General features: G+C 42.9%; 1 protein-coding gene across 2 annotated transcripts; it reads left to right on the forward strand.

Annotated features, from left to right (window-relative positions):
• The first annotated feature begins 5,596 nt into the window (after positions 1 to 5,596).
• LOC112246513 lies at positions 5,597 to 15,997 on the forward strand. Of its 2 annotated transcripts, none has more exons than XM_024414893.2 (4): positions 5,597 to 5,820; positions 6,464 to 7,126; positions 10,221 to 10,453; positions 15,158 to 15,997. In XM_024414893.2, exons 1-4 carry the CDS (start codon positions 5,751 to 5,753, stop codon positions 15,464 to 15,466), a joined length of 1,275 nt encoding a protein of 424 aa, XP_024270661.1. In that variant the 5' UTR covers positions 5,597 to 5,750; the 3' UTR covers positions 15,467 to 15,997. The 2 variants fall into 2 exon arrangements, with proteins under 2 accessions (XP_024270661.1, XP_024270667.1); XM_024414899.2 differs by having other exon boundaries at positions 5,601 to 5,802; positions 15,158 to 15,995.
• The last annotated feature ends 287 nt before the right edge of the window (positions 15,998 to 16,284 follow it).

Below are 16,284 nucleotides of genomic sequence, written 5' to 3' on the forward strand. Positions count from 1 at the left end.
CCTCTGATGTAACATAACCTAACTAGGAAATTCGCTACTTGGCTTTCGGGAACTTTTAAAGAAGGTGGGAATGTGATGTATTTCCTTTGTGTGGGACGGGGGACGGCCAGGCCAAGGCAGTACACCTATCACGGAGCAGTTTAGATTCTCTTTCTTCTTATTTTAGATTCTATTTCCTGTTTTGTTCTGGAACTCTTCCTGTTCTGGAATGAAGAACAGCTGAGACAAACGTAAAGGAATTCAAGGTGGAAATCCTCAAACGGTGTCATATAGAGTCATATCTATAGATCGCTGGGACTCCAATAGAATATGTGGAAGTACAGATTGAACCAAGGGAATGTTAATCATGACCGTATGAAATATGTGCCAATGACAACCCCAAATATGGAAATCCTAAAAAAGTTGAATGACATAGGTAGTTATTATAGACAGCTAGGGTTCCAATAGAATACAATGGAAGTCATGATTGGAATGGGAACGAATGTAAGGGATCTTTTTGGCACTTGAAGGGCAATTATTTACTGAGCACAATGATAATCAGAGATATAGAATTTCAAGAACTGTATGAAGGATATGTGACCATAGAGATCCTATAATTATGATTCTATATAGGATTCTTTGAGCCTCTGTGTGTCTGGATAGCTACATTGTCTGTAACCTGACACATTATGTCTAGGCTCCTAGTCGAATCACTCACCCTTGGGCTAGGGCTGGAAGATATGGCCAAAATATATCACGGTATTTATTTATTTTTTAAATTAAACTATTGGACAGTATGACGGTATTTTTAGTTTTTGAATAGTAAAAGTTGTACATTTGCTTTATGAGTAGTGAGTGATCCCAGGGTGCTCTATGAGTAGTGAGTGATCCCAGGGTGCTGTATGAGTAGTGAGTGATCCCAGGGTGCTGTATGAGTAGTGAGTGATCCCAGGGTGCTTTATGAGTAGTGAGTGATCCCAGGGTGCTGTATGAGTAGTGAGTGATCCCAGGGTGCTGTATGAGTAGTGAGTGATCCCAGGGTGCTTTATGAGTAGTGAGTGATCCCAGGGTGCTTTAGGAGTAGTGAGTGATCCCAGGGTGCTCTATGAGTAGTGAGTGATCCCAGGGTGCTTTAGGAGTAGTGAGTGATCCCAGGGTGCTTTATGAGTAGTGAGTGATCCCAGGGTGCTTTAGGAATAGTGAGTGATCCCAGGGTGCTTTATGAGTAGTGAGTGATCCCAGGGTGCTTTATGAGTAGTGAGTGGTCCCAGGGTGCTTTAGGAGTAGTGAGTGATCCCAGGGTGCTTTATGAGTAGTGAGTGATCCCAGGGTGCTCTATGACTAGTGAGTGATCCCAGGGTGCTTTTGGAGTAGTGAGTGATCCCAGGGTGCTTTATGAGTAGTGAGTGATCCTAGGGTGCTTTATGAGTAGTGAGTGATCCCAGGGTGCTTTATGAGTAGTGAGTGATCCCAGGGTGCTTTTGGAGTAGTGAGTGATCCCAGGGTGCTTTTGGAGTAGTGAGTGATCCCAGGGTGCTTTTGGAGTAGTGAGTGATCCCAGGGTGCTTTTGGAGTAGTGAGTGATCCCAGGGTGCTTTTGGAGTAGTGAGTGATCCCAGGGTGCTTTTGGAGTAGTGAGTGATCCCAGGGTGCTTTTGGAGTAGTGAGTGATCCCAGGGTGGCAACACATACATTCTAAGTGATTTCAATAAGTCTTCATCCATTCTGATTGTTTTCTACTGTTCAATTCAACTTCAACCAAAACAAATTTCAGCCCTTTAATCATTTCTGGATTTCCTGCACTGAATTGCAGTGGTGGAAAAAGTACCCAGTTTTCATACTTGAGTAAAAGTAAAGATATGTTAACAGAAAATGACTCAAGTAAAAATACCCAGTAAAATACTTGAGTAAAAGTAAAGATATGTTAACAGAAAATGACTCAAGTAAAAATACCCAGTAAAATACTTGAGTAAAAGTATTTGGTTTTAAATATACTTACAGTAAGTATCAAAAGTAAATGTAATTGATAAAATGTACTTAATTTCAACTTCCTTATATTAAAGCAAATCAGACGGCACCATTTTCTTGTTTTTATTTTATTGACGGATAGCCAGGGGCACACTCCAACACTCAGACATCATTTACAAACAAAGCACTTGTGTTTAGTGAGTCCCCCAGATCAGATGCAGTAGGGATGACCAGGGATGTTCTCTTGACATGTGCGTGAATTGGACTATTTTCCTGTCCTGCTGAGCATTCAAAATGTAACGAGTACTTCTAGGTGTCAGGGAAAATGTATGGAGTAAAAAGTACAGTATTTTGTTTAGGAATGTTGTGAAGTAAAAGTTGTCAAAATAAGTACAGATCCCAAAACAAATGACTTAAGTTGTACTTTAATTTTTTTTAAATTAAAGTACTTTACACCACTGCCACGTAGGGCTGCACGATATGGACAAATAATCTAGGATTGATTTTGAACCAAATGTTGCAATTGCGATTCTACATGCAAATTTGAGCAAAACTGTTGGAAACATGGAAATATACTCTAATTCTATAGTTAGAATATAATAGTGGGCACTTTGAATACAATGTTGTTTGAGATTACAACTAATTAAAATGCCAGGGAAGAGTTATTGTGACAAGGTTGGAACCAAAGTGTTGATAAGTGTTTCCTAAGGGACCCTATAAGCTTTGGCTACATTGCATGTTTTCTCTTAGCTACTTCATGTAGCTAAAATTCCAGGGCCCACAGACCAGGGCCCACAGACCAGGGCCCATAGTCCAGGGCCCATATTCCAAGGCCCATATTCCAGGGCCCACAGACCAGGTCCTACAGACCAGGTCCCGCAGACCAGGGCCCACAGACCAGGGCCCATATTCCAGGGCCCACAGTCCAGGGCCCACAGTCCAGGGCCCACAGACCAGGGCCCATATTCCAGGGCCCACAGCCAGGGCCCATATTCCAGGGCCCATATTCCAGGGCCCACAGACCAGGGCCCACAGACCAGGGCCCATATTCCAGGGCCCACAGACCCGGGCCCATATTCCAGGGCCCACAGACCAGGGCCCATATTCCAGGGCCCACACACCAGGGCCCATAGTCCAGAGCCCACAGACCAGGGCCCATAGTCCAGGGCCCACAGACCAGGGCCCAAAAGTAGGAAAGGGATGCCATTTGGGATGCACCCCATTTGTTGTTGTTCCACCAATGAAACTAGAAACGTTGTTTTGAGAGGATTGGAATGAAAGGAATCCTTTTCACAGATGTGCAACCTTCTCGTACTCTAGTTCTTTTCTCTGTAGGTGTAGTATTACGCTCCGCCTCCCGACCCAGGTCTTACATGGCGGATGGCTATTGGTCACGCCACACATTGGTCAAAATCTCTGCCACATAATTGGAAGGTGGATGCTATAAAGGAGCATCGTGATTAGAGGGTGTCCACGCAGGCCGCTAAGTGTTCTATAATTGGGAGTGGGTGGACGGACTACCGTGTCCCAAATGGGACCTTTTATTCCCTTTTTTTTAATAGTGCAGTACTCATTTTTATAGGGCCCATAGGGATATGGTCAAATGTTGTGCACTGTAAAAGACATCGGGTGCCGTTTGGGACGAAAACGAAAAAGCAGAGTAGCAGGCCTACTATAGAGACAGCCGCACATATCTAACGCTATTTCTCTGAAGCTCACGCTTTACAACGTCTCGTAAATTACTTGCCGTATGATTGTCGAGCCATATGTGGTTTTTTTTTTGTGGGGTCGGGGGGGGGTCCCACTCTGGTATACATGGATACGGTTGCAGCTGGAGACCAGCTATAGGAGGATGAAGACGAGGGAAATATACTATTATAAACATCATATATTGAAACCCTCTATAGGTAGAAAAATGTCAAATGTACATATCTGAATATCTTCCTGCTATTGTCTCACAGTATCTTATTTTGTGTAAAAAAAAAAAGGAAACTGATCTTACACTAATTTGTTCAATGATGCAGTTTACTATCCTTGCCTGTACAGTCAACACTGAACTACTGAATAATCACTGAGAATCCACATGGTTTGAATTTAAACACAAATGTAAATTTATTCAAGAACATTTTAGACTTTAGTAACACTAAATAGTGTTTAAATAGGTTAGAATAGTGGCTAAATTGATTTAATAGTGATTAAATAGTGGTTAAATAGGTTAAAATAGGAATTGTGTTGTAAGAGTAGAGTACTAAATGATTTGTCTTGAACAAAAATAAACATGAAAATGCTTTTATTTGAAAAGTCAAACGCAGCCTCTCTTAGGCAGCAACACTGCAGCATTATCACACACACACACACACACACACACACACACACACACACACACACACACACACACACACACACACACACACACACACATAATACTCGAGAGGACTCATCTAGACACAGAGGAATTGTACCGTCACACTTAGTTTTGCCATGAAAATAAGCAGGTAAAGACTGTGTTACCGCCAGAATGTAACGGTGAGGATCTTTTAAGAGTCAAGGTTTTTTACCTCCGGATTTTCTCTCTTAACATCATGGGACAGGAACAGTTATCTTGCTAAAAGCGTGACTTCCCAGGGACAGGCTGAGCTTATGATAATATATTACTGTAATAAATAACAAGTATAGGCTTGTAATAATGTCTGGCTAGGGCAGGGGAGAAGGGATGGGAATTATGGGATGTATTCTCCCCTTACTGAGCAGACAGGTTGTATATCATGCATGAACACACACACACACTCAGAGGGAGAAGGAAGAGGCAGAGAGACTGGTTGTATATCTCTCCCTGGCATGAGGAGAAGGTCAGAAGGTCAGTGAGCACAGAAAGAGGAGACGAGAACCAGTAGCTAATATGCAGGGGACAGTGGTTGTGTGTGTGTGTGTGTGTGAATCTCTATTTAATTCCGTCTGTGCGTTCACGGCCATTGAGGCAATGTAGCTATCAAATGTTCTTCTTCACAATTGGCTGTTCCCTCCTGATGACCCGGTTGGACATGACCCCCACAAGGGTAATCTGGAGAGATCAGCCAATGAAGTTGGAATTCCCACCCAGTTGACTACTTTAAAATGGTGGAAGCGCTCAATGGCGATGTCCATGCTAAAACAACACCGTTACATCTAAGTTGTGTCCTCTATCCATTTTTTTTATGAAGCTATCACTACTATGCAGTGTTAGTAGTCACAGCCAATTTCTCACACTTTGGTTCTGCATTGCTATGTTTACAAAACGGCTATGGCTGAGTCGCTGTGGATAAGAGTGTCTGCTAAATGACTAAAAATGTTTTATGTACATTGCAGAATGCACACTGCCAAACGCAGCATTGGGAATCTCAGAAGAGCTTTCACCTCCTCCTCCTCCTCCTTTACAAGACACACTGTTCTCACATTATCTTGTTCCTCTTTCTCATCTCAAAGGAGAGAGACAGACATTTTGATAAATTAATGATGAGTAAAAACGTTTTGTTTTATCAAAAAAAAAAAAAAAATAATAATAATCTTAATTTTGTTCTTGATCAGATATTTTACTTGGGAACATTTAATGTGGTATTTTTTTTATATTTCATTCTATATTCTATTTCAATTGTAGCTTTCAGTTTGTTTACGTCACTGCAAAAAAAAGAAGGAAACGGACTCCTCCTTGTCTCGTGGTGACGTCACGCAAACAAGACTCTGAAACCGGAAGAGGAAATCACACCGTTATCTGTGGATGTTTATTACAAATTGAAAGCAACAAAAAATATATATATATAAAAAAAATGAATCCTCCAATTATCAACTCTACTAATTCGGTGACAACTTCTACTAAAAGTAAGTTTCTGAAAAAAGGTGCTGTATGTTTTTTTTTTTTTAAAAACGTTTTTACACATTTGATTGTTAACGTTGCATGCATCTCATTCGTAACGTGTTGAAGCTAGCCAAAGTCAGCAAAAGCTTAGCTACACATCCTGGCAATGCTTCGATTTCACTTTGCTATTGAAAATGCTCATGTTTTTTTTTAATGTTGATTTTTAGACTTGATAATGCCCGTTTTGATGTTAGATAGCTATGTCGCAAAGCAGACTGGTTTGGAAACCGAAACTTATCTTGACTCTTGCTTAGTAGCTAACTAGCTAGCCTACTAGCTAGGTACTCCAACATTTTTTTTGACAACAGTCAAGTGATAACTAGTACGATATTGTTGCCAAACATTCTAGCAAAAATGTGAGATATTCCAGATACTTTATAGCTAAGCACCATCAGCAGTCTGCATGCTTCACACTTTTGCAGCCAGGAATTAAGACACACCTGTTTCCTGTAATTCAATGTCATTTGGTTCAGGGCAACAAATCTAGTAATATCAGCTAGTACCACTGTACCAGTCTGCACTGTATAAACCCAGCTACTGTACATGTCGATAAGGTGTTACCACAGTCAGTCGGCCATCTTGTTTTAAACATTTGCCGTACTGTAACTGTACTCTTTCCTGCAGGAAAGCGAGAGGCCGAGCGCTCCGTCAACTGGACAGTGGAAGAGACGCAGGTGTTGCTGTGTGCCTGGAGTGACGAGCGAGTGCAGAAGAGCCTGGCGGAGAATGTCCGTAACCGCCATGTTTTCAAACACCTCTCAGCCCGCATGTGTGACTTGGGCTTCTCACGCAGCCCTCACCAGTGCCGGCTCCGCGTCAAGACCCTCAAGGCCAACTATGTCAGAGCCAAGCTGCTGATGAGCGTGGATGACTCCCAACCCTGCAGTTTCAGGTACTACTCTGAGATGGATGCTGTGCTGGGGAGAAATCGCGCTATGGAAGGGACTGGAGGAGGGCGGCATTTTGGATCTCCTGAAGGCATAGGAGGATTATTAGGAGGGTGCCATTTTGGGTCTGAATTGATCGCAGAAACAGGGCGCTATTTGGGATCTGAAGGGATTGGAAGACTAGGAGGAGGATGCAATTTTGTATCTCCTGAGGGGACGGCAGGACAGAAGTCACGGTATATGGTGTCTGAGATGAAGGTGGAGGAGGACAGGGAGGCAGACGACACAGACGACTACGAGTTCAACGATGTAGGAATCATCACTCGGCCACTGGTTGGCCCGGGTGGAAGACGCCATGATGCTTTTCTAGAGCACAGCAACGACTATCATGAACCTGCTGGTATGTACTCTACTCTCTGTCTGACTCTCTCTGTCGGTCACACTTTCTGCTATCAATGCCACTGATTATCATTATATCATCAAAGGTAGACTCAGCACGATGTTATCAAAGCAAATTTTATTTGTCACATACACATGGTTAGCAGATGTTAATGCGAGTGTAGCGAAATGCTTGTGCTTCTAGTTCCGACAATGCAGTAATAACCAACAAGTAATCTAACTAACAATTCCAAAACTACTGTCTTATACACAGTGTAAGGGGATAAAGAATATGTACATAAGGATATATGAATGAGTGATGGTACAGAGCAGCATAGGCAAGATACAGTAGATGGTATCGAGTACAGTATATGCATATGAGATGAGTATGTAAACCAAGTGGCATAGTTAAAGTGGCTAGTGATACATGTATTACATAAGGATGCAGTCGATGATATAGAGTACAGTATCTACGTATGCATATGAGATGAATAATGTAGGGTAAGTAACATTATATAAGGTAGCATTGTTTAAAGTGGCTAGTGATATATTTACATCATTTCCCATCAATTCCCATGATTAAAGTGGCTGGAGTAGAGTCAGTGTCATTGACAGTGTGTTGGCAGTAGCCACTCAATGTTAGTGGTGGTTGTTTAACAGTCTGATGGCCTTGAGATAGAAGCTGTTTTTCAGTCTCTCGGTCCCAGCTTTGATGCACCTGTACTGACCTCGCCTTCTGGATGACAGCGGGGTGAACAGGCAGTGGCTCGGGTGGTTGATGTCCTTGATGATCTTTATGGCCTTCCTGTAGCATCGGGTGGTGTAGGTGTCCTGGAGGGCAGGTAGTTTGCCCCCGGTGATGCGTTGTGCAGACCTCACTACCCTCTGGAGAGCCTTACGGTTGAGGGCGGTGCAGTTGCCATACCAGGCGGTGATACAGCCCGCCAGGATGCTCTCGATTGTGCATCTGTAGAAGTTTATGAGTGCTTTTGGTGACAAGCCGAATTTCTTCAGCCTCCTGAGGTTGAAGAGGCGCTGCTGCGCCTTCCTCACGATGCTGTCTGTGTGAGTGGACCAATTCAGTTTGTCTGTGATGTGTATGCCGAGGAACTTAAAACTGGCTACCCTCTCCACTACTGTTCCATCGATGTGGATGGGGGGGTGTTCCCTCTCTCAACCAGCTTCATGAGCTAGTCACCTGGAATGCATTTCAATTAACAGGTGTGCCTTGTTAAAAGTTAATTTGTGGAATTTCTTTCCTTCTTAATGTGTTTGAGCCAGTCAGTTGTGTTGTGACAAGGTAGGGGTGATATACAGAAGAAAGCCCTATTTGGGAAAATACCATTTTGGCAAGAACAGCTCAAATAAGCAAAGATAAATGACAGTCCATCATTACTTTAAGACATGAAGGTCAGTCAATTTGGAAAATGTCAAGTTTCTTCAAGTTCAGTCGCAAAAACCATCAAGCACTATGATGAAACCGTCTCTCATGAGGACCGCCACAGGAAAGGACCACCCAGAGTTAGCTCTGCTGCAGAGGATAAGTTCATTAGAGTTACCAGCCTCAGAAATTGCAGCCCAAATAAATGCTTCACAGAGTTCAAGTTACAGGCATCTCAACTTCAACTGCCTGTGAATCAGGCCTTCGTGGTTGAATTTCTGAAAAGATACCACTACTAAAGGACACCAACAAGAAGAAGAGACTTGCTTGGGCCAAGAAACACGAGCAATGGACATCAGACCGGTGGACTTTTTTTTTCTTTGCTTTGGTCTGATGAGTCCATATTTGAGATTTTTGGTTCCAACCGCCGTGTCTTTGTGAGACGCAGAGTAGGTGAACGGATGATCTCCGCATGTGTGGTTCTCACCGTGAAGCATGGAGGAGGAGGTGTGATGGTGTAGGGGATGCTTTGCTGGTGACACTGTCTGTGATTTATTTATAATTCAAGGCACACGTAACCACCATGGCTACCACAGCATTCTGCATCGATACACCATCCCATCTGGTTTGCACTTAGTGGGACTATCATTTGTTTTTCAACAGGACAATGACACAACACACCTCCAGGCTGTGTAAGGGCTATTTGACCAAGAAGGAGAGTGATGGAGTGCTGCATCAGATGACCTGGCCTCCACAATCACCTGACCTCAACCCAATTGTGATGGTTTGGGATGAGTTGGACCACAGAGTGAAGGAAAAGCAGCTAACAAGTGCTCAGCATATGTGGGAACTTCTTCAAGACCGTTGGACAAGCATTCCAGGTGAAGCTAGTTGATAGAATGCCCAGAGTGTGCAAAGCTGTCATCAAGGCAAAGGGAGGCTACTTTGAAGAATCTAAAATATATAAATATATTTTGATTTGTTTAACACTATTATGTAGATGTATATTGTGAATGGCCATAAGCTTTAAAAAAAAAAAATGTGAGGCCATATCGCATGTGCTCACACAGTGACTTCAGAAGGACCTGTTTTGCAACAGTAGTTGAATGCCTCAAGGATGAGAAGGCACGGCACCACATCAGACACACGACTGGCTGTCAGTTTGAAGTTGGTCAATGTGGATTGTAAACGGCTCCAACACAAGCTGTTCTAGCTTGGCCCAGTCACACGCTCCGTGCTCGTCCTCGGATTTCTTCCCTGTTAGCTTATGATAGTGATGCACAAGCTAGGCCTATTTGAAACATTGCCATTTCCTGGCAACATTTACCCGCCAGATTCAGAAGCTTAAACTTTTAGATTTTTGCCGAAAGTTTTTAGACTAAGAAAAACTAAACTATTTTGTTTCTATTTTTTTTGCAGTCCAAAATATTAGTTTCAGTAGTTTGTTTTTCAAGTGTTTTTTTATATATACTTTTAGTTTGCTAAATTGTTTTTCCAATTTTCGTTTTTATTTTCGTTTCTGTTTTCATTTACTATAATAACCTTGCAATTTGGGTAAACTGTTGATTCTACATTGTAGAATAATAATGAAGACATCAAATCTATGAAATAAAACATATGAAATCATGTAGTAACCAAAAAAGTGTTAAACAAATTGCCCAATGTTGTGATTAATAAAGCTTTATCAAAATCAGAATATCTGATTAATGAATCTATTTAATCTCTTGCATTGCAGTTCATCCATTGGAGGATGACCGCAGCAACTCCAGGTCAACACCGCCACCACCCCAGCCTGCTTGCCATTTTTCTCCACCCCCAGACCATAGCCCCAACTTGGGCAGTGGTATCACCATTCCCTCCGCCCAGCCCCTAGAGCCTGTGTTGAAGCACTTGGCAGACTGCTTCCAGAGGCTGGTCTCAGAGTTCCGGGGTCTGATGGTACAGCTGGAGGGCCAGAGGCAGGAGCAGGTCAGAGACGAATAGATAGATATGTCTATCTAAACAAGGCATTCAGAAAGTATTCAGACCCCTTGACTTTTTCCACATTTTGTTACGTTACAGCCTTGTTCTAAAATGGATCAAATATAATCCTCATCAATCTACACACGATACCCCACAATGACATCACAAAACCCCGCAATGACATCACAATACCCCACAATGACATCACAATACCACATAATATGACATCACAATACCCCATAATGACAAAAAATAATAATACCTTATTTAAGTATTCAGATTCTTTGCTATGAGAATCGAAATTGAGCTCGGGTGCATTCTGTTTCCATTGATCATCCTTGAGTTGTTTCTACAACTTGATTGGAGTCCAACTGTGGTAAATGTAATTGATTGGACATGATTTGGGCGAGGCACACACCTGTCTATTTAAGGTCGCACAGTTGGCAGTGCATGTCAGAGCAAAAATCCAAGCCACGAGGTTGAAGGAATTGTCCGTAGAGTTCCGAGAGAGGATTGTGCCGAGGCACAGATCTGGGGAAGGGTACCAAACCATTTCTGTAGCATTGAGGGTACCCAAGAATACAGGGGCCTCCATCATTCTTAAATGGAAGAAGTTTAGAACCATCGAGACTCTTCCTAGAGCTGGCCTCCCGGCCAAACTGTGCAATTGGGGAGAATGGCCTTGGTCTAGAAGGTGACCAAGAACCAAATGGTCACTCTGACAGAGCTCCCGAGTTCCTCTTTGGAGATGGGAGAACCTTCCAGGTGGACAACCATCTCTGCAGCACTCCACCAATCAGGCCTTTATGGTAGTGGCCAGACGGAAGCCACTCCTCAGTAAAAGGCATGACGGCCCTATTAGTTTTCCAAAAGGCACCTAAAGACTCTCAGACCATAAGACACAAGATTCTCTGGTCTGATGAAACCAAGATTGAACTCTTTGGCCTGAATGCCAAGTGTCACGTCTGGAGGAAACCTGACACCATCCCTACGGTGAAGCATGGTGGTGGCAGCATCATGCTGTGGGGATGTTTTTCAGTGGCAGGGACTGGGAGACTAGTCAGGATCGAAGGAAAGATGAACGGAGAAAAGTACAGAGAGATCATTGATGAAAACCAGCACGAGAGTGACCTGAAAATAGCTGTGCAGCGATGCTCCCCATCCAACCTCCACAGAGCTTGAGAGGATCTGCAGAGAAGAATGGGAGAAACTCCCCAAATACAGATGTGCCAAGCTTGCAGCGTCAAACCCAAGAAGACTCGAGGCTGTAATTGCTGCCAAAGGTGCTTCAACAAAGTACTGAGTAAAGGGTCTGAATACTTATGTAAATGTGATATTTCTATGAATGAGTTTTTCCTTTGTCATTATTGGGTATTGTGATGTCATTATGGGGTATTGTGATGTCATTATGGGGTATTGTGATGTCATTATGGGGTATTGTGATGTCATTATGGGGTATTGTGATGTCATTATGGGGTATTGTGTGTAGATTGATGAGGGGAAAGAAACGATTATGTAAAAGTGATATTTCTGTGTGTATTTTATTTTTTTGCTAAAATTTCTAAAACCCCATTTTTTTTTTTTTTGCTTTGTTATTGTGTGTAGATTGATGAGGAAAACAATACATTTGAATCATTTTTCGAATAAGGCTGTAACGTATCAAAATGTGGGGAAAGTCCAAGGGGTTTTTCTTTCTGAACGCACCCTATATGTGTTGTGTCCCAAATGACACCCTGTAGTCCCATAGTTTATAGGGAATACCCTATTACCTATGTAGTCCCAAAGTTTATAGGGAATACCCTATTACCTATGTAGTCCAATAGTGTATAGGGAATACCCTATTACCCATGTAGTCCCATAGTGTATAGGGAATACCCTATTACCTATGTAGTCCAATAGTGTATAGGGAATACCCTATTACCTATGTAGTCCAATAGTGTGTAGGGAATACCCTATTACCTATGTAGTCCCATAGTGTATAGGGAATACCCTATTACCTATGTAGTCCAATAGTGTATAGGGAATACCCTATTACCTATGTAGTCCAATAGTGTATAGGGAATACCCTATTACCTATGTAGTCCAATAGTGTGTAGGGAATACCCTATTACCTATGTAGTCCAATAGTGTATAGGGAATACCCTATTACCTATGTAGTCCAATAGTGTGTAGGGAATACCCTATTACCCATGTAGTCCCATAGTGTATAGGGAATACCCTATTACCTACAGTGGGGCAAAAAAGTATTTAGTCAGCCACCAATTGTGCAAGTTCTCCCACTTAAAAAGATGAGAGGCCTGTAATTTTCATCATAGGTACACTTCAACTATGACAGACAAAATGAGAAAGAATCCAGAAAATCACATTGTAGGATTTTTAATGAATTTATTTGCAAATTATGGTGGAAAATAAGTATTTGGTCACCTACAAACAAGCAAGATTTCTGGCTCTCACAGACCTGTAACTTCTTCTTTAAGAGGCTCCTCTGTCCTCCACTCGTTACCTGTATTAATGGCACCTGTTTGAACTTGTTATCAGTATAAAATACACCTGTCCACAACCTCAAACAGTCACACTCCAAACTCTACTATGGCCAAGACCAAAGAGCTGTCAAAGGACACCAGAAACAAAATTGTAGACCTGCACCAGGCTGGGGAGACTGAATCTGCAATAGGTAAGCAGCTTGGTTTGAAGAAATCAACTGTGGGAGCAATTATTAGGAAATGGAAGACCTACAAGACCACTGATAATCTCCCTCGATCTGGGGCTCCACGCAAGATCTCACCCCGTGGGGTCAAAATTATCACAAGAACGGTGAGCAAAAATCCCAGAACCACACGGGGGGACCTAGTGAATGAATGAGAGCTGGGACCAAAGTAACAAAGGCTACCATCAGTAACACACTACGCCGCCAGGGACTCAAATCCTGCAGTGCCAGACGTGTCCCCCTGCTTAAGCCAGTACATGTCCAGGCCCGTCTGAAGTTTGCTAGAGCGCATTTGGATGATCCAGAAGAAGATTGGGAGAATGTCATATGGTCAGATCAAACCAAAATATAACTTTTTGGTAAAAACTCAACTCGTCGTGTTTGGAGGACAAAGAATGCTGAGTTGCATCCAAAGAACACCATACCTACTGTGAAGCATGGGGGTGGAAACATCATGTTTTGGGGCTGTTTTTCTGCAAAGGGACCAGGACGACTGATCCGTGTAAAGGAAATAATGAATGGGCCCATGTATCGTGAGATTTTGAGTGAAAACCTCCTTCCATCAGCAAGGGCATTGAAGATGAAACGTGGCTGGGTCTTTCAGCATGACATTGATCCCAAACACACCGCCCGGGCAACGAAAGAGTGGCATCGTAAGAAGCATTTCAAGGTCCTGGAGTGGCCTAGCCAGTCTCCAGATCTCAACCCCATAGAAAATCTTTGGAGGGAGTTGAAAGTCTGTGTTGCCCAGCAACAGCCCCAAAACATCACTGCTCTAGAGAAGATCTGCATGGAGGAATGGGCCAAAATACCACCAACAGTGTGTGAAAACCTTGTGAAGACTTACAGAAAACGTTTGACCTCTGTCATTGCCAACAAAGGGTATATAACAAAGTATTGAGAAACTTTTGTTATTGACCAAATACTTATTTTCCACCATTTGCAAATAAATTAATTAAAAATCCTACAATGTGATTTTCTGGATTTTTTTTTCTAATTTTGTCTCTTCTTTTTAAGTGGGAGAACTTGCACAATTGGTGGCTGACTAAATACTTTTTTGCTCCACTGTATGTAGTCCCTGTTCTGCTCATTTTTAAACTGGTCAGCATGTTAGCACCGTTGAACATTGAGCTGGGCGATATGGACAAAAAGTCATATTGCGATTTACATTTAACTGTTTTTGCTCAACAACACATTTTTTTGTGGGGGGGGGTATGGACAGTTTACCTTGGTGGCGGAGCTCTTGACACTTTCTTTCCAGTACCTAGTAAGATAACTGAGATCGGTATCCTATGATTTTAAAAAGTTAGATGAAATAGCTAACATATTCAGTAAATGCATTGTTGATATTTTGATGTGCAATATGTCAAAATAGGATCAAGAATTATCTGATTTTTATTTATGGCTTTTCAAAGAAATTTGTCGCCATCTTTGTGCTCACTGTCCTTTAGACTTTACACCACCTGTGGAAGAAGGGGGGACCACAAAACACTGAGCTAGATGGCTAACTCTAAATATGAATATGTTGTTAGAATTGCCATCTAGGCTAATAGATTAATCAATCCGTAAATCCACACGGCCTTCGTCAGAGCTCCGATACGTAAAGCTTGTTAAATATCGGTGATGCCTATTCACTTCAAAATGGCTCCGCCTTCGCATCAAAAATCGTATTAAAACTACAGCCCTACTCTGGTGGTAAAGTGACGCCGTTGAGAGAGACATTTATATACTCTCAGAATGTTGTGTAATCTAACTTTCTGTAACTAGAACAACAGGCTGGTGGTGTACTGGTGTGGGAGAATGTTTTCCTGGCACACGTTAGGTCCCTTGATACCAATTGAGCAATGTTTCCATGCCCGGAGAATTCAGGCCGTTCTGTAAGTTAGAGGAGGGTCCGACCCCGGTACTAGCTACATGTACGTAATATAAACTGAACATCATAATGCTTTTGGTAGAAAACTCAGTGTCTAAACTTTCTCTCTCTCGCTCTGTCTCTTTGTCAGGCTCGCTGGCAGCAGGACTTGCTCTCTCAGTGGCTGGAGAGAGAGGAGATGAGGCAGAGGGAGGCGGCGGACAGGGAGGACCGGAGGGAGAAGGCCCGTATGGCGCATGAGATCAGGGTACTGACGCTCCTCAGTGGCCTGGCCCAGAACCAGCAGAGACAGAAGCAGACACCACATCACAGCTGCAGCTGTTGCCACCAGTGTAGCAGGGTGGAGGCGGTAGGTGGGGCTGTTCCCGGGGCCTCGACCATCACCAGACATGATGATGGAACCGAGGACAGAGACCAGATGGAATCAGAGGCCTTATAGAAGAAAGGGTTGGATACAGACCTGGGGTACAGACCTGGGGGTGGTGTGTGTGTGTGTGTGTGTGTGAGAACTCCATGCCTTTCAGAATGTATGTTTAACTTCTTGCTGGAGTGTTTGGCCTATAAGAAATAAATGTATTTTTGTTGTTAATTGTTTAATGAATTAACGCTGACATTGAGGGTTCAGTGGTCTGAGTGAAACAACTGAAATTCAGTATTATTCCCTCTGAAGGTGTTTGATTTGGTTCTCTTCATCTGGTGTACGGAAACTCATCTGTTCTGTTTACTTTGCTGACAGTTTTGGTTTCGTTTGATGCCTAATGAACATACCCCAAGTATGTATGGGTGGTCCTGTTGGAAAGGTCTATCTCAGGTCTTCTCAGACACCCTGTTTTAGGAAGTCACCGTCGTCCTCATCGTTAGGGCTACTGTCAACATCATCATCAGGGCTACTGTCAACATCATCAGGGCTACTGTCAACATCATCAGGGCTACTGTCATCATCATCAGGGCTACTGTCAACATCATCATCAGGGCTACTGTCATCATCATCAGGGCTACTGTCATCATCATCAGGGCTACTGTCATCATCATCAGGGCTACTGTCAACATCATCATCAGGGCTACTGTCAACATCATCATCAGGGCTACTGTCAACATCATCATCAGGGCTACTGTCAACATCATCATCAGGGCTACTGTCAACATCATCATCAGGGCTACTGTCAACATCATCATCAGGGCTACTGTCAACATCATCATCAGGGCTACTGTCAACATCATCAGGGCTACTGTCAACATCATCATCAGGGCTACTGT

The sequence above is a fragment of the Oncorhynchus tshawytscha genome, linkage group LG04 (assembly GCF_018296145.1).
Source record: "Oncorhynchus tshawytscha isolate Ot180627B linkage group LG04, Otsh_v2.0, whole genome shotgun sequence".
NCBI classification, from domain to species: Eukaryota; Metazoa; Chordata; class Actinopteri; order Salmoniformes; family Salmonidae; genus Oncorhynchus; species Oncorhynchus tshawytscha.